Below are 18,476 nucleotides of genomic sequence, written 5' to 3' on the forward strand. Positions count from 1 at the left end.
GCTCATTTACTGTTAATAAAAAACACAGCAGCATATACTGGATTAATTCCTCCGTCAATAACTATTAGGAAGTAATATAGTTTTTTAGTACCATAGTAAGTTTGGTAATGTTCTAATTTATTCTGTTTTCCATTTAAATACATAATTTGCTACTCAGTCAAATGGTCTTTTGTCTTTCTTAAACTTTTTAAACTATTTCCATGAAACTTTTGCTAATTTGGCCAATATATACCAATCCTTATCTGCCCTAATTAACTGGAATCCACTGTATTTTAATGGTTGTTCTGTTCTGTTCTAGTCAATAGCTTTGTAGTTTTAATTAGGTAATTGGAGTTTGTTTCTTTCTGCCTAACCGAGTCTTTTGTTGTAATGTTAACAGTGGGTTTCTCACAAGTGCTCTGGGGTTCCTCCTGCATCTTAAAGGCGTGTAGGTTGGTGGTTTCATTGAGCAATGTAAATTGTGTGTCAAACCCGGAGAGTGTACTGAGCAGAATGTCTGGAGACCAGGTTACAAGGAAATTTAGAGAGGAATGGGATAGTTCTGTGAGTCAGCATAGACCCAATGGGCTGAAATGGTCTCCCTCTAAGTTACAAAGATGTAGTAAGTATACTAGATACAGGCGAGACTGCAGATGCTGGAATCTGGAACATTATATAATCTGCTAGAGGAACTCAGTGGTTTGAGGGCCAAATTGTAAGGAACTGTAAGCGCTTCCGGTCGAAACCCTGGATCAATTCTAGATGTAGGGTTTCAACCTGAAATGTTGACAATTCCTTTCTCCCCACAGATGCTGCTCATCCAGGAAATATCATCCAGGAAATTGTTTGTCGCTAGTAAATATTGTGACATGAAAATGGTCAGCAGGTTATCCCAGGGATAAACTGAGGAAAACTCCAGGGCTGGAGTCCCTGAGGCAGTCCTTCATGAGTTCAATGTTGACGGGCAACTCCTGTGACTCTGCTGGTTCCAAACTGTCGGTCTCTGCCGTTCATTTGGATTCGCCAGCTAGACATGGGCAACAGCTTGCTCTCCATATCTTACCACCCTGGATTTCTATCATTTAGCCTCAACAGGCCAGACATCCATGGATCCATTTACAGAGCAGCTAGCAGAGCACCATGTGAGCTACTCACACCCACTGGACGCACAAATCCCAGTGGAGTTCGGGGTGAGATCCTGGTCTCAGGAAGTTCTTTAAACACTTTCTAGTGGGCAGGCTGGAAAACCACCCCCCTACCATACAGCCTTGTATCTGGGGCCTTTCCTGTCCTTGCTTTGCACCCAATAACACTACCTCCCTTCCCGCCAAATCACTGAGCAAAATCCCATTGGCTCAGGACCCTTTCCACATATCATCTGAACCCCTTTTCCAGCGCCCCGCGCCCCCCCACCGCCAGTGAGACCCAGTAATGCCCAGGACACTGGCTTGTGCTGTGGTGGGCACCCTTCCCGTCTTCTCCCAGGTTAAATTAGAGCACAGCTTTTATATCTTTCTTTGTTGTGATGGGGTTGAGAGCGACAGGCAACTTTCATCACCCACGTCTAATTGTCAATGAGGTAGTAGTGATCCACATTCTCCCACAGTGCAACGTGGTAGGGAAATTAGGGACTTTACCCTGGAAGGGATGAAGGAACACTCCTGGACCATGTTCCAGGCATTGAGATGTTAGGGATGGTATAAGATGACAGCATTTTGCCCCAGCATCAGTGAATGCGTGGGTCAGTTGTAGTGAAAGTGATGTAGATCCTGTTATTGGATTTAGGCAAAAATATGGCAGAGCTTAATTGCACTCTGGAGTTAACAGGACATAAGTTTCCCTCTCACCATGTGCTTCCTCCAATGAGGATCTCCCAGTAATGTCGGCCACTGTCTATGTAGACGTTGCCAGTTATGCCATAGCTCCCTTGGCTGGTGAAGCGCTCTGGGGTGTGGCTCTTCTTCGAGGCAGTCTCGTCCCGCTCCACGCTGAGGTTGTCATGAGAGACTTTCAGCTTCCGGTGTGCGGACTTGGGATCCAGCTTGAAAGGCTGGCCTAGGATTGAAGGCACAAAGAGCGAAGTGGTCATTGTTGCAAGAACATGGAAGTGAGGAACAGCGAGGACATATCGCAGGAAACCAATCCAGCTCTCTCACACTGACCTCCACCCTGCCCCGGCTTCTCTCCGGACACATGCAATACAGGCCTTGGCTCTAACTGAGAAAGAGGTGACTAGCAATGGTGTATTGTCTAGGAATGCTTGGAAGTGCAGACATTCCAGAGTACCAACTCCACTGTCATCTGTGAAACAGACAAAACATCTGGAAATGGTCCGAATCTCAAACACTTGAGCTCAATGGCTACGCAGTTATTTATTATTTAATGCAATACAGAGGGAATTGGGCATGCTGGTTTTGTGATAGCTATTAAACAGATATGTCTTCCCTGTCAAATTGACACAAATGATCCCATGACACCATCAGAAGAAGGCAGGGAGTTCCCTCTGGCACTCTAACCACTGGAGAGAACTCCCGGGCCCTTATCACTTCTGATCTGTAGAATAACCTGTCATTTGCTCCTTGCTCTGTGCGTGAATTTGCTGAATGTAAACTGGCTGCGATATTTTCTGAAAGTATAAGGGGAAACAGAGAGTGGTGGAAACACTAAGCAAGTCAGGCAGAATCTGTGGAGAGAGAAATGGTGCTAATGAATAATCATCACCCTAAGTGTTAACTCTCCTCTCTCTGTAGATGCTGCCCGACTTGCTGACCAGTCCCAGCAACTCAGTCTGATGTGTTGAGTTTTCATGCAGGTCCAGGCAGCTTACCAGGGAGATGTGATTGGCAGCAATTATATCATTGTAGAGGAACCACATGATCAATAACTTTCAGGAAGTCTGGGTCATTGACTGGAGTCAGGTGTGGGTGCCGGGTGTATGGGACTGAGTTGAGGAAGCAGTTGCTAGACAGAGCTGCTAAATCTGTTTTCAACTTATCACAATATATCAAACAAGCTACTGGCTTCACTCACTTCATCCTGCCCACGTGCTGGGTTGGAGCACAAGGGGAGGATGGTACAGTCCTGTTTTCATTGGGATAGGGAAATGACCGTACCCCTCCTGACACCAATAAAACTAAACAACAAGTGGAATGTTCAGGGGTCTTTCCAAATGGCCGTTAAAGATTGTTGGTTTGAGATGCCAGCGCTCGCCCACATATGAACAATCCACAGTAAGCATTCAAGCCATCTCAGGGACGTGTATTGCTCCTGGTGTGCAGGTGAGGTGTGGTGTCTGTGGGAGAGTTGAAGGATGTGTGGACAGTGGGTAGCAGGATTAGTGCCAAAATGGAACATGCTGTACTGAGTGGTTTGATTCTGCACTCTGCAACCACCGCACGTTGCAAAGGCCGACTCGAGCAAACCAATTTATCAACCTGTCTGAGATTGCCAGGTTCTTGTGCCCGTGCTTTCCCATGCAGTCGCCAGAGCCAAGAAAGCTCTGACGACTTTAGCCTGAATGCCCACGTCAGTTGGTCAGCAAATGGTTAAGAATTGGACCTCAAATACTGAATAGTTCACCCACTGCAAAATAGTTTTATTGTTTTCTTAATTAGCTCTGAGTACATAGACTGGCTGTATTCCAGCAGAACCAGACTGCAGTTGGAGATGCAGTTGTTTCAGAGATGGCTGAAAACTGCACTAACAGGTGGAGATTTCAGCTTGCCAGAAGGCTAGCTGGAAGCAGTTCCACCTTTTCTGCTGTTGGAGCGCTGGATTAGGACAAATGGAAGATTAGATGAGATTGTATGGTGATGAAGCCATTAGTTTTACACTCTGCCACAAACTTTGTTTCCTTGTCACCAATTCAACACATAACAGAAACACACGATAGCCTCCCCCTATGAAATCAGTCTATACATCTTGCTGCATCTGTAACACAGAATCAGGTCTAATATCACTGGCTTATGTTGTGAAATTTGTTGTTTTGCAGCACTTGTACTTTGCAAGACAATAATAAAAACTAAATTGCAATAAGAGGAATATATACAAAATTTAAATTAAATAAGTAGTGCAAAAAGAGAAGAAAAAATAGTGAGGTAGTTCAGAAATCTAATGGCGAGTGGTAGGAACTGTTCCTGAAGTGTTGAGTGTGCATCTTCGGGCTCCTATACCTCTACCCTGGTGGTAGCAATGGGAAATGCGCATGTCCTGGGTGACGGTCTTTAATGATGGATGATGCCTTCTTCAGGCATCGTCTTTTGATGTGCTGGGAAGACTAGTGCCCATGATGCAAACGGCGAAGTTTACAACTTTCTGCGGCTTTTTCCAATCCTGTGCAGTGGCCCCTCCATACCAGACAGTGATGCAACCAGTTAGAATGCTCTCCATGGTACAGCTGTAAAAATTTTGCGAGTGCCTTTGGTGACATACCAGTTTTCCTCAAACTCCTAATGAAACAGAGCCACTGACATGCCTTATTTGTAATTGCATCGGTATTTTAAGCACAGGATAGATATTCGGAGATGATGACCCTCAGGAACTTGAAACTGCTCACCCTTCCCACTGCTGATCCCTCAATGACGACTGGTGTGTGTTCCCTTAACTTCCCCTTCCTGAAGTCCACAATCAATTCCTTCGACTTACTGATGTGAGTTCAAGGTTGTTGCAACACCACTCAACCAGCGGATTTATCAAACAAGAGAAAATCTGCAAATGCTGGAAATCCAAGCAACAGACACAAATGCTAGGGGACCACAACAGGCCAAGCAGCAGCTATGGAAAAGAGTACAGTCGACATTTCAAGCCGAGACCCTTCAGCAGGACTCGTCCCGAAACGTCAACTGTACACTTTTCCATAGATGCTGCCTGGCCTGCTGAGCTCCTCCAGCATATTGTGTGTATAGCTGATCCATCTCAACCTCCTCGACACCATCTGAAATTCTGCCAGCATTAGTTGTGTTGCGACAAATTTACAGGTGCCTCTTGAGCTGTACCTAGCCACTCAATCATGGGTGTTGAGAGAGTAGAGTAGTGGGCTAAGCATGCATCCTTGAGATATGCAAGTGTTGATTGTCACCGAGGAGAAGATGATGCAATCCGCACTGATTGTGGTCTCCTGCTGACAACGGCAAGGACCCAGTTGCAGAGGGAGGTACAGAGGCCCAGGTTTCGGAGCTTATTAATTAGAACTGGGAGCATGATTGCGTTAAATGCTGAACTGTAATCAATAAACAGCAGCCTAACATGAGATTGCATCTGCTGTAGACCTATTGTGGTGATGGGCAAATTACAGCCGTTAATTCTAGTCATGACCAACCTCTCCAAACACTTCATCAAGTGTGGATGTGGGACAGCGTGGGCTTCCCACGGGCGCTCCAGATTCCTACAGTCCAAAGATGGTTAATTGATCATTGTAGACTGTCCTGTGATTAGGTTAGGGTTGCTGGGTGGAACGGCTCGGAAGGGCCAACTCTGCACTGTATCTCAAAAATGATAATAATAATAGCGTCCTTGAGCCTTGATAGTTTGAGCTTTCAGAATTTTGCATCGTCTGCCGAATGGAAAAGGGGAGAAGAGAGAGTGTCTGGGGTGGGGGGGGGGGTGGTTGGCTGCTTTACTAAGACAGGAAGAAGTGCGGACAGAATCCACGGCGGGGAGGCTAGTTTCTGTGGTGTGCTGAGCTGCGTCTGCAGTCTCGGTAATTTCTCGTGGTCACGGGTGAAGCAATTGCATCCAGACAGGCTGCTTTCTATGGTGCACTGAGAAAGATCGGTAAAGGTCAAAGAGACTGCATGGCAGATCTAGGAAGGGAGGGGCTTGAGGGTCACGGGAGGAGGGTGGAGCGTGTGTTGATCCTACAAGGGATCACAATGTGCTGAAATCATGCAAACTCAGTGCACTTCACCTCGCGACCACTCGGACTCGGCACCCCGCCTCGCGACCATTCGGACTCGGCGCCTCGCCTCGCGAGCACTCGGACTCCTCACCCCGCCTCGCGAGCACTCGGACTCCTCACCCCGCCTCGCGAGCACTCGGACTCCTCACCCCGCCTCGCGAGCACTCGGACTCCTCACCCCGCCTCGCGAGCACTCGGACTCGTCACCCCGCCTCGCGAGCACTCGGACTCCTCACCCCGCCTCGCGAGCACTCGGACTCGTCACCCCGCCTCGCGAGCACTCGGACTCGTCACCCCGCCTCGCGAGCACTCGGACTCCTCACCCCGCCTCGCGAGCACTCGGACTCGTCACCCCGCCTCGCGAGCACTCGGACTTGTCACCTCGCCTCGCGAGCACTCGGACTCCCCACCCCGCCTCGCGAGCACTCGGACTCCCCACCCCGCCTCGCGAGCACTCGGACTCGTCACCCCGCCTCGCGAGCACTCGGACTCGTCACCCCGCCTCGCGAGCACTCGGACTCCCCACCCCGCCTCGCGAGCACTCGGACTCCCCACCCCGCCTCGCGAGCACTCGGACTCGTCACCCCGCCTCGCGAGCACTCGGACTCGTCACCCCGCCTCGCGACCATTCGGACTCGGCACCCCGCCTCGCCACCACTCGGACTCGGCACCCCGCCTCGCGACCACTCGGACTCGGCACCCCGCCTCGCCACCACTCGGACTCGGCGCCTCGCCTCGCGAGCACTCGGACTCGTCACCCTGCCTCGCAAGCAGACGGACTCCCCACCCCGCCTCGCGAGCACTCGGACTCCTCACCCCGCCTCGCGAGCACTCGGACTCCTCACCCCGCCTCGTGAGCAGTCGGACTCCCCACCCCGCCTCGCGAGCACTTGGACTCCTCACCCCGCCTCGCGAGCACTCGGACTCCTCACCCCGCCTCGCGAGCACTCAGACTCGTCACACCGCCTCACGAGCACCGGACTCGTCACCCCGCCTCGCGAGCACCGGACTCGTCACCCCGCCTCACGAGCATGCAGACTCAGGGACCTAATGAAAGCTCAGAATGGCAAGTAATGTGTGTGCCTCCCCGTAAGAGAAGAAAAGCCTTATCATTTCATCCAAAACCACCTTTCTGTCAGCGGAGTGCTCTCCCAGTACTGCACTGGTGAGTTAGCCTGAGTTATTGGCTCATAGTTCCTGTCTCAAGAACCCATAGACTGCTGACTCTGAGGGCAGTGTATGACCACACTACAACCGTCTCAGTACCACCCAGAAACGTAAAGTACTGGGATTTCAGGGTTTATCTGGAAATGAAAGTTGCTCAGAAAGTTAAGTAAGAACATTTCATTGGAAACCCCAGTTTAGTTTACAAATGAGCCAGTGTTCCTGATTTGCTACTTGGCAAGTTGCAATATCACATAAGTACATCACATCTGGAAGTTTCATTCGCCTAGTTCATTATAAGCAAAGTTTCCATCTGTAGTTTCAACAAAAATGAGCTTGGAACGTATGTCTTACCCCTGATCAATTCAAATATCTGACTGCCGAGACAAGCCTTCGAACAAATGGATTGCAAAAGAGATTCCGTGTTCAAACAGTGCTTGAAAATGAACCGAGGTTCAGGAGAGTAGATTTAGGAGGGAGATGAAGAGGAAAAGAGCAGTGAATCTGTGGCATTCTCTGAGCGGGGAAGTAGCGTAGGCTCCTCAGTTCGCAGAGGAGGTTCACCAGGTTGATTCCGGAGGTGAGAGGGTGAGCCTATGAGGAGATGTAAGACAAGTGAGAACAGTTGGCGGATTCCATTCATGGAACCAAACAGACAAGGGGGAGGACAGCAGGGATATTTGGTTACTTGTTGCATTACTGATGTACCTGTGGTACATTTTGGTAAACGAGAGCTGTACTTGTACTCTCACCGCGGGGTCATACACAGGGTTATGGCCTTAAGAACAACCTCAGAGACCTGATTACAAAATTCTGGATCAATGCATCAGTGCTGCCTTTATAGGAAAAGCTATGTATGCTTCTGCAGGTAGATCTAAGGGATCCTGTGAGACTATTTTCCAGAAAAGCCAGGGAATTAGCTCCGAGGGTCCCAGCTAACATCTGTCCCTCCATCAATATCACAAAACCCAGTTTTTCTAGAGCTTCCACGGCTGTCTGCGGGAGTTTGCTGTGCAGGGATTGGCAGGTGTGTTTCTTATGCAGTTAGTTCCTACATTTTAAAAGCAATACCTTGGATATAATGTTGCTTGGAACAACCTGAAGTCATGAAAAACAAAGTCACAGTCAAACTTCTCTTCAACTATACAGTTTTGAAAGCAACTGGCACAACCTGAATCGCAAGAGTTCAGCAACGCTCTGTTACAAAGAAGCAGATCGTTAAGTGGGACAGACACAAATTACAAGTAAGCCCATTAACTATTTATTAACAAGACCAAACAGCGAAACACTCAACCAAACATCTAAGTCAAACAAGTACTTACTTAAGCCCCCTAAGTTACAAGACGACGGCACTAAATATTCAGTAACCCTTCAAGCTGACCTCAGTTACGGATACGTATTTAAACTGAGTACCTGCAGATGCAGGGCATAACAGAAACTAAACCTGCACACAGTGGCAACTACTTAACTAAAGTGTGCACCCCGGCCCTCTGCACTTCTGCACACTCCCCACTGTTTCCCTGCACCTATCGCCTTCCTGGTCCACGACGACCCGAGGGAAGAAGTGACCACATGGTTACTGCGCACTAGATTTTAACCCTGTCCCGTCATCAGTTAAACGGTAGGTTGTGGGAGGGGCTGCAAAGCTCCTTTCCCTGCCTCCTGCGGAGGAGTGGCTTTCGATGTGCAGGTGAGTTAAGACACTGCAACGTGCTGTGACCACCTCGATCGGTTTGGCTGTGTTTTATATTGTTCCATTGCGTTCTTTCTTGTAAACATTTTGTATATTTTATGTTAATATCTTTCTTGTGAATGCTGCTTATATCATGCTATATGCATGTGATGCTGTTGCAAGTAAATTTTTCATTGCAACACTGACTACCCATTCTTGAACATCTGAATAACAACCTTGAATTTGACTTGATTTTGCACGAATTCTTATGATTTTATTTAATATTTTCATTTCAATCTCTCTAAGGTACATCGATCTCTTGTATCATCACTTCTATTTTTATGCATGTGATATACACACATTGGACACTTCATTAGGTACCTCTTGTACCTAATAATGTGGCCACTGAGTGTATGTTCATGGTCTTCTGCTGCTGTAGCCCATCCACTTCAAGGTTTGACACATTGTGCATTCAGAGATGCTTTTCTGCACACTGCTGTTGTAACATGTGGTTATCTGAGTTACTGTCGCCTTCCTGTCAGCTTGAACCAGTCTGGCCATTATCTTCTGACCTCTCTCATTAACAAAGGCATTTTTTGTCCACAGAACTGCTGCTTGCTGAATGTTTCTTGTTTGTTTCACCATTCTCTGTAAAGTCCAGAGACTGCGGTGTCTCTGGAGATCCCAGGAGATCAGCAGTTTCTGAGATACCCAAACCACCCCGTCTGGCACCAACAACCATTCCACAGTCAAAGTCACTTAGATCACATTTCTTCCCCTTTCTGATGTTTGGTCTGAACAACAACTGAACCTCTCGACCGTGTTGCATCCATTTTATCTCCCTTAGCTTCACCTTCGTCCCCTTTGTAGTGGCTTGCCCCAAAGCTATGGTTATGTAGCAGTCAGTGCGATGCTGACACAGCTCCGCTCGGAGATCAGTCCCTGTGTCCTCAGTAAGGAGGTTGCACATTCTCCCAGCGGAATGCGTGGGTACTCTCTGAGCTTCCGGTTTCCTTCCACAGTCCAAAGATTGTAAATTGTCCAGTGATTAGGTTAGTATTAAAAGGGGCGTTGTCAGTGGTTATTGAGCAACACAGCCCAAAGGGCCAGTATGGCCTATTCTGCACTGTTTTTTTAAATAATAAATAAATAAATGAGGCGACAACGTCAAAGAGCACGTGTGCCCTTTAGATCTATGAACTCATCTGTTTCTATTTCTTTGCATGCCGACAGAACCACCAATAAAGACCTTATGATCCCCCATATGTTGCACAGCACACATCCTCGTTCCTCAGCTACTTCTTCCATCAGGAAACCCTGTACAGGGGGGCATCACGTGATGACGTAGGGTCGCAACGTTGGGAATCCAGCTCCCTCGTAAAAAGTAATGAAATACGGTTTAAATGAAGAAGTGTTAACAAATACCTACTAGAAACTATTTATAAGCAACTCAGGATTATCCTTTGATATGGCTCCCAAACTGAAACAGAAGAAAGTTACTACTTCAAAGACTGCGCAAATCGGCGGGGAAAAAGGCCTAGCCGTCTCGGTGAAGCCTCGGACTCAAGTTGGATCTCCTCTCGGCGAAGTGCATGGCACTTCTGAAGATGTAGGACAGGAAGTTACAGCAATGTCGGCAGTCTCTAAGAAGAAACGGCAAGAACAACGCATGCGCTAAAGTATGCATGAACAGATACTAACAAAACTACAAATCCCAACTACGGCTGGAAGTGAATCGGAAGTAGAATCAGACTCTTTGGAAAATTCAGAGGAAGAAGAAGAGGAAAAGAAAGAGGAGATTAAAGGAGACATAAAAGATAACCTGATATATTTGACGAATGAATTAAAAGCTATAAGAACAGATATAAGAAGGATACAGAATACACTCGATAATGTGGTGGAAAAACAAAAGAAGATGGATAATAAAGTTAAAGAGATGGAAGTAAAAGTTGAAGAAAACACTGAAAGAATAGATAAGATAGAAGACAATAATCTTGCCTGGACAACAGAAAGAAAATGGCTGTTGGAAAAAATAGATGCGCTTGAAAACTCTAGTAGACGAAATAATATCAAAATTGTTGGTCTTATGGAAGGTACAGAGGGAGAAAATCCAATAAAATTCTTTCAAGAATGGATTCCAAAAATTTTGGAAATGAAAGAAGGAAGCCAAGTAATTGAAATTGAAAGAGCACATAGAGCTTTAAGACCAAAACCTCAACATGATCAAAATCCAAGATCAATTTTGATAAAATGCTTAAGGTACCAAGATAAAGAAATGATCTTGAAGGCAGCTACTCAAGGTGCTAAAAAGAGTAATGGGCCATTGATAATAGAAGGGAAAAGAGTTTTTTTTTAATCCAGACATAAGTTACGATCTTCTGAAGAGGCGGAAGGAATTTAATCCAGTGAAAAAATCTTTATGGGAAAAGGGCTATAAATTTTTATTGAGCTACCCAGCAAAATTGATCATTTTCCTGGATAACGAAGAAAGAAGATTTTTCATTGACTACTGGAAAGCAGAGAAATTTGTACAAGAATTACCTGATGTCCACGAAAAGGAGTAAAGAATTATAGAAATGAAATGGACTAATGACGAAGATTGAAACAAGGCTGGACTTGACGGACATTTATAAGAAAAAAAATAGTCGAGGAGTATTAATTGGGAGTAGAGACATTAATTATTTTCTTTTTTTTTCTTTTGCGGGGGAGCTGGAGGAGCTCCTGATCGATGGCTGCGAGTTTCGCATGTACAATCATGGCAATTGCCATGACCCATAATGTTGTGTTCCTTTTATTCGCAATATTAGTGGGGGGGGTATTTTGTTTTTTTTCTTATATATTAGTGATCTTTCTTCTATTTTTCTTCTTTTTTGCCTGGATGGTTGGGGAGAGACTCATAGCAACATGGAGAATTTTAAAGAGTTCCCAAGGTATTATGAATGATTAATTTACTTAATTTTTTAAGTTTTAATGTTAATGGAATTAATGGACCTGTGAAAAGAAAAAGAGTTTTAACATATATTAAGAGAATGAAAGGAGATATAGCTTTTTTATAAGAAACACATTTAACAGAAACAGAACACAAGAAATTAAAGAGAGATTGGGTTGGAAATGTCATTGCAGCTTCATTTAATTCAAAATCAAGAGGAGTTGCAATTTTGGTTAATAAATCTCTACCAATTAAAATACAAAATGTAATAATTGATTCTGTGGGGAGATATGTGATTATACATTGTCAATTTTTTTCAGAATTATGGACTTTTATGAACATTTATGCACCAAATGAAAATGATGTAAAATTCATACAAGAAGTTTTTTTGAACTTGGCTGATGCACATGATAAAATATTATTAGGTGGAGATTTTAATTTTTGTTTAGATCCAGTTTTGGATAGATCAACTAAAGTTGCTACAAAATCAAAAGTAATAAAACTAACTTTATCATTAATAAAAGATTTAAATCTGATTGATATATGGAGAAAAATTAATCCAAGAGAAAGAGATTATTCATTTTATTAAAATAGACATAAAACTTACTCAAGGATTGATTTTTTTTATTATAAAAAAATATTCAGGATAGAGTGAAAAGTGTGGAATATAAAGCAAGAATATTATCAGATCATTCCCCCTTGATAATGACAGTGATAATGATGGATAAGGAGGAATTGATCTATAGATGGAGATTTAATTCAATTTTATTAAAATGTCAAGATTTTTGTGATTTTATGAAAAAACAAATTCAATTTTTTTTGGATACGAATTTACATTTAGTTGAGGATAAAATTGTATTATGGGAAGCGATGAAAGCATATTTAAGCTGTCAGATTATAAATTATACATCTAAAATTATGAAGGAATACACAGCAGAAATAGATCAATTGGAAAAAGATATCATAAAGTTAGAAAAAGAATCTCAAAGATATACGACAGAAAAAAAATGAAGACAACTTGTTAATAAAAAACTACAATATAATACACTCCAGACATATCGTACAGAAAAAGTAATTATGAGAACTAAACAAAAATATTATGAATTAGGTGAAAGATCACATAAAATTCTTGCTTGGCAGTTGAAAACAGAACAGGCTTCTAAAACAATAAAAGCAATTAGAACAATGTAAATAAGGTTACTTATAAACCTTTAAAAATTAATTAAACTTTTAAAAAATTTTATACTGAACTATATCAATCAGAATCACAAAATAAGATTGCTGAGATAGATAAATTTCTATCACAAATAACCCTTCCAAAATTAAATTTGGAAGAACAGAAAGGATTAGATACGCCCTTTACATTAAAAGAGGTTGAAGAAGCTTTAGGATCACTTCAGAGTAATAAATCCCCAGGAGAAGATGGTTTTCCTCCTGTATTTTATAAAAAATTTAAAGATTTATTAATTCCTTCTTTTATGGAATTAATATACCAAGTGGTTAGAATGCATAAACTCCCACAATCTTTTTTAACAGCAATCATAACTGTATTGCCAAAAAAAGATAGGGATCCTTTAAAACCAACATCATACAGGCCTATTTCTTTGTTGAATACAGATTATAAAATAATAGCAAAAATTTAATCTAATAGAATATCTAAATATTTACCAAAATTAATACATATGCATCAAACAGGTTTTATTAAAAACAATCAATGGATGATATAACCCGGTTAGTATAATTCATTTGGCACAAAAAAAGAGAGGAAATGAGTGTGGCAGTTGCTTTGGATACAGAAAAGGCATTTGATAGATTGTAATGGGATTTTTTATTGGAATTAATAAAATAGGAAAAATTGGAAAAATATGAATTAGGAAAATATTTTATACAATGGATTAAAACTTTAAATACTAATCCTCAAGCTAAAATAGTTATAAATGGTCAGATTTCAACACCATTTTGCTTAACGAGGTCAACTAGACAAGGCTGCCCATTATCACCTGCTTTATTTATATTGGCAATAGAACCATTAGCTGAACTAATTAGAACAAATTCAGACATTGGGGGCTTTAGAGTTAATCAAGAAGAATATAAGATTAATTTATTTGCTGATGATGTTTTGATTTATTTAACGAACCCATTGCAATCTTTGCAAAGATTATCTTTTAGATTGGAAGAATATGGGAAAGTATCAGGGTATAAAGTAAATTGGGATAAAAGTGAAATTTTACCCCTTACTAAAGGAAATTATAATCAATGTCGATTAGTAACTCAATTTCGATGGTCAATAAATGGGATAAAATATTTAGGTATTAGAATTGATAATGATGTAAACAATTTATATAAACAAAATTATTTGCCATTATTAAAAAAAATAAAAGAGGATCTTGATAAATGGATGATGTTACCAATAACATTAATAGGTAGAGTTAATGCTGTAAAAAAGAATATATTTCCTAGATTGCAATATTTATTTCAAACTTTACCAATACAATTACCTCAGAAGTTTTTTCAGGAACTGAATAAATATGTAAGGAAATTTCTTTGGAAAGGAAAGATGTCAAGAATATCATTGGAAAAATTGACATGTAAATTTGATTTAGGAGGGTTACAACTTCCAAATTTTAAGAATTATTATAAAGCAAATCAACTTAAGATTTATTGTGTCTTTTTTGATGAAGAAAAACCGGCATGGATTAGAATAGAATTAGATAAGATAGGAGAAAACATACCAGAAGATTTTATATATAAATGGGAATCCAAATGGATACGGGGAAAAAAAGAATCTCCTATATTAAGACACTTGATTGATTTATGGAATAAGGTAAATATGGACGATGAGATAAAGAAATCTTTACTAGCAAAAAGAACTTTAATTCAAAATAGGCTTACTCCTTTTACAATGGATAATAAACTTTTACATAACTGGTTCCAAAAGGGGATTAAATATATAGGTGATTGTTTTGAAGGAGGTATATTGATGTTGTTTGATCAATTAAAAAATAAATATAAAATATCAAATAATACTCTTTTTTGTTATTTTCAATTAAAAGCTTATTTACGAGAAAAGCTGGGTCAAACAATGTTGATGCCAAAACCTAGTGAAATAGAAATATTAATTCAGAAAGGAAAAATTAAAAAAATTATATCTTGTATGTATAATTTCATTCAAAAACAGACAATTAAATTAGGAATTCATAAATCAAGACAAAAATGGGAATCTGATTTGAATGTTAAAATGGATGGAAAAAATTGGTCAAGATTACGTTCTGATAGTATGAGAAATACAGTAAATGTTAGACTTAGATTAATACAAAATAATTTTTTACATCAATTATATATAACACTACAGAAAATAAATAGATTAAATTTAAACATGTCTGACCAATGTTTTCGATGTAATAAAGAAATTGGTACTTTTTTACATTCTACTTGGTCTTGTTTTAAAATTCAACCATTTTGGATAAATCTAAGACTTTTATTGGAACAAATTACTGGAGTACAACTCCCACATAGTCCAGTATTATTTTTATTAGGAGACTTTGAAGGGACAATACCGAAACTTAAATTGAAAAAGTATCAGAAAAAATTTATAAAAATTGCATTGGCAGTAGCCAGAAAAGTTATCGCAGTTACTTGGAAATCTGATTTATATTTAACTATGGATCGTTGGAATAATGAAATACATAGTAGTATTCCACTTGAAAAAATTACATACAATCTAAGAAATGAATATGATATATTTTTGAAAATTTGGCTCCCATACCTACAAAAGATAGGATTAAGTACATAGGTCCTTTGAAGATAAAATTATAAAGTAATTGGGGAAAGTAAAAATAAATATTAAAATTATTTTGAACTCCATGGAGCATGTGGGGATCCTCCGATATCCAGGCAATCTTTCTCTTCTTTCTTTCTTTTTTTTTCTTTAGATAAGGGTTAAGGGGGCGAGGGTTAAGGGGAGGGGGGAGGGTTAATAATGATTTTTCTTACTACTTTATTATCACATTTATTCTTGTACTTTTCTAAAATTTAATAAATAAATAATTTAAAATAGAGCCTAACTACTTCAAAGAAAAAGGCTGCAAATTTAAGTATTTTAACTCTTAAGGTTTTTGCTAGGTAACAGTGGTTAAAATACCGACCAATTACGATCAGATAGAACGTAATGACAGTCTCAAAGTGCACTGGCAATTCTCACAGGTATACCTTCTCCCTAATTACACCAGAGGCCATATACTGCAGCAATCCCATTCCCCCACCAATCTGCATTTTTCTGGGATGTGGGAGGAAACCGGAACACCCCAGGGAAGCCCATGAAGAACATACAAATTCCACAAGAGCTTTTCCGGGGATCAGGTTTGAATGCAGATTGCTGGAGATATGAGAGAGCGACACCACCCACTGCTCCACTGTGTCATGCTTGTAGTGCTGAAAGAATAACAGTTAAAATTAAAGGTAAGCATGTAGATCAAGGTTCTGGATGAACTCCACAGGTCAGGAGCATCCCTGGAGAGAGAAGCAGTTGAACCATCATCTGATTTGAAACATCCACTCTGGAGCTCTCCCTATGAACACCTCCCAGCGTGCTGAACACCTCCCAGCGTGCTGAACACCACCCAGCGTGCTGAACACCACCCAGCGTGCTGAACACCTCCCAGCGTGCTGAACACCTCCCAGCGTGCTGAACACCTCCCAGCGTGCTGAACACCTCCCAGCGTGCTGAACACCACCCAGCGTGCTGAACACCTCCCAGTGTGCTGAACACCACCCAGCGTGCTGAACACCTCCCAGCGTGCTGAATACCACCCAGCGTGCTGAACACCACCCAGCGTGCTGAACACCTCCCAGCGTGCTGAACACCTCCCAGCGTGCTGAATACCTCCCAGCGTGCTGAATACCACCCAGCGTGCTGAACACCTCCCAGCGTGCTGAACACCTCCCAGTGTGCTGAACACCTCCCAGCGTGCTGAACACCTCCCAGCGTGCTGAACACCTCCCAGCGTGCTGAACACCACCCAGCGTGCTGAACACCTCCCAGCGTGCTGAACACCTCCCAGCGTGCTGAATACCTCCCAGCGTGCTGAACACCACCCAGCGTGCTGAACACCTCCCAGCGTGCTGAACACCTCCCAGCGTGCTGAACACCACCCAGCGTGCTGAATACCTCCCAGCGTGCTGAACACCTCCCAGCGTGCTGAATACCACCCAGCGTGCTGAACACCACCCAGCGTGCTGAACACCTCCCAGCGTGCTGAATACCACCCAGCGTGCTGAACACCACCCAGCGTGCTGAATACCACCCAGCGTGCTGAACACCTCCCAGCGTGCTGAACACCTCCCAGCGTGCTGAACACCTCCCAGCGTGCTGAACACCTCCCAGCGTGCTGAACACCACCCAGCGTGCTGAATACCACCCAGCGTGCTGAACACCACCCAGCGTGCTGAACACCTCCCAGCGTGCTGAACACCACCCAGCGTGCTGAACACCTCCCAGCGTGCTGAACACCACCCAGCGTGCTGAACACCACCCAGCGTGCTGAACACCACCCAGCGTGCTGAACACCTCCCAGCGTGCTGAACACCTCCCAGCGTGCTGAACACCACCCAGCGTGCTGAACACCTCCCAGCGTGCTGAACACCTCCCAGCGTGCTGAACACCTCCCAGCGTGCTGAACACCACCCAGCGTGCTGAACACCTCCCAGCGTGCTGAACACCACCCAGCGTGCTGAACACCTCCCAGCGTGCTGAATACCTCCCAGCGTGCTGAACACCTCCCAGCGTGCTGAACACCTCCCAGCGTGCTGAACACCTCCCAGCGTGCTGAACACCTCCCAGCGTGCTGAACACCTCCCAGCGTGCTGAACACCACCCAGCGTGCTGAACACCTCCCAGCGTGCTGAACACCACCCAGCGTGCTGAACACCACCCAGCGTGCTGAATACCACCCAGCGTGCTGAACACCACCCAGCGTGCTGAACACCACCCAGCGTGCTGAACACCACCCAGCGTGCTGAACACCACCCAGCGTGCTGAATACCACCCAGCGTGCTGAATACCACCCAGCGTGCTGAACACCACCCAGCGTGCTGAACACCACCCAGCGTGCTGAAACCCACCCAGCGTGCTGAATACCACCCAGCGTGCTGAATACCACCCAGCGTGCTGAACACCACCCAGCGTGCTGAACACCACCCAGCGTGCTGAACACCACCCAGCGTGCTGAAACCCACCCAGCGTGCTGAATACCACCCAGCGTGCTGAATACCACCCAGCGTGCTGAATACCACCCAGCGTGCTGAATACCACCCAGCGTGCTGAACACCTCCATTATTTTCTGTTTTTGTTTTATATATCCAGAATGTGCCCTTGCTTTGCACCAGTGGATCAAAATAATTGTTATAAAGATCATAGTAGGTCTTAACAGTGTGCAGAACCATTTGTTGACCATTGCAGCTGAAGGCTGCAATGCCTTCAAAGGTTGAAGCTCGCTGTGTCGTCATTTCTTTGCTAGACCGGTGGCCAACTGAATTCTGGACAAGCAGAAGCCCAGGTAAGATGGATTCAGTATTAGGGGTGGAATTTCATCCTCATGCTGATTAAAATACTGCTCCTACCCATGAACCAGGCACTGCCTACTACTGATGGCACAGGAGGGTCTGTGGTGCTAGAATCTGGAAGAACTTAGCAGGTCATGCAACATCTGTAGAGGTGAAGGGATAGTCAATGTTTCAGGTCGAGACCCTGCGTCAGGACTGAGACTGTAGATGGAAAATAATCGGAGTCAGGCCCATCTTCCCTCTACACTCTCAGTCCTGATGCAGGGTTTCAACCT

At 43.5% G+C, this 18,476-nt stretch overlaps 1 protein-coding gene across 2 annotated transcripts in view; it reads right to left on the bottom strand.

Annotated features, from left to right (window-relative positions):
• LOC132393122 (E3 ubiquitin-protein ligase Midline-1) overlaps window positions 1-18,476 on the bottom strand; it is a 393,698-nt gene that overhangs the window by 13,558 nt on the left and 361,664 nt on the right. For both annotated transcript variants that reach the window (XM_059967950.1, XM_059967949.1), the window contains exon 9: window positions 1,827-2,034. In XM_059967950.1, coding sequence (XP_059823933.1) covers window positions 1,827-2,034 — 208 coding nt within the window. The remainder of the gene's footprint in view (window positions 1-1,826; window positions 2,035-18,476) is intronic.

Source organism: Hypanus sabinus, chromosome 4 (assembly GCF_030144855.1).
Source record: "Hypanus sabinus isolate sHypSab1 chromosome 4, sHypSab1.hap1, whole genome shotgun sequence".
Lineage (NCBI taxonomy): Eukaryota > Metazoa > Chordata > Chondrichthyes > Myliobatiformes > Dasyatidae > Hypanus > Hypanus sabinus.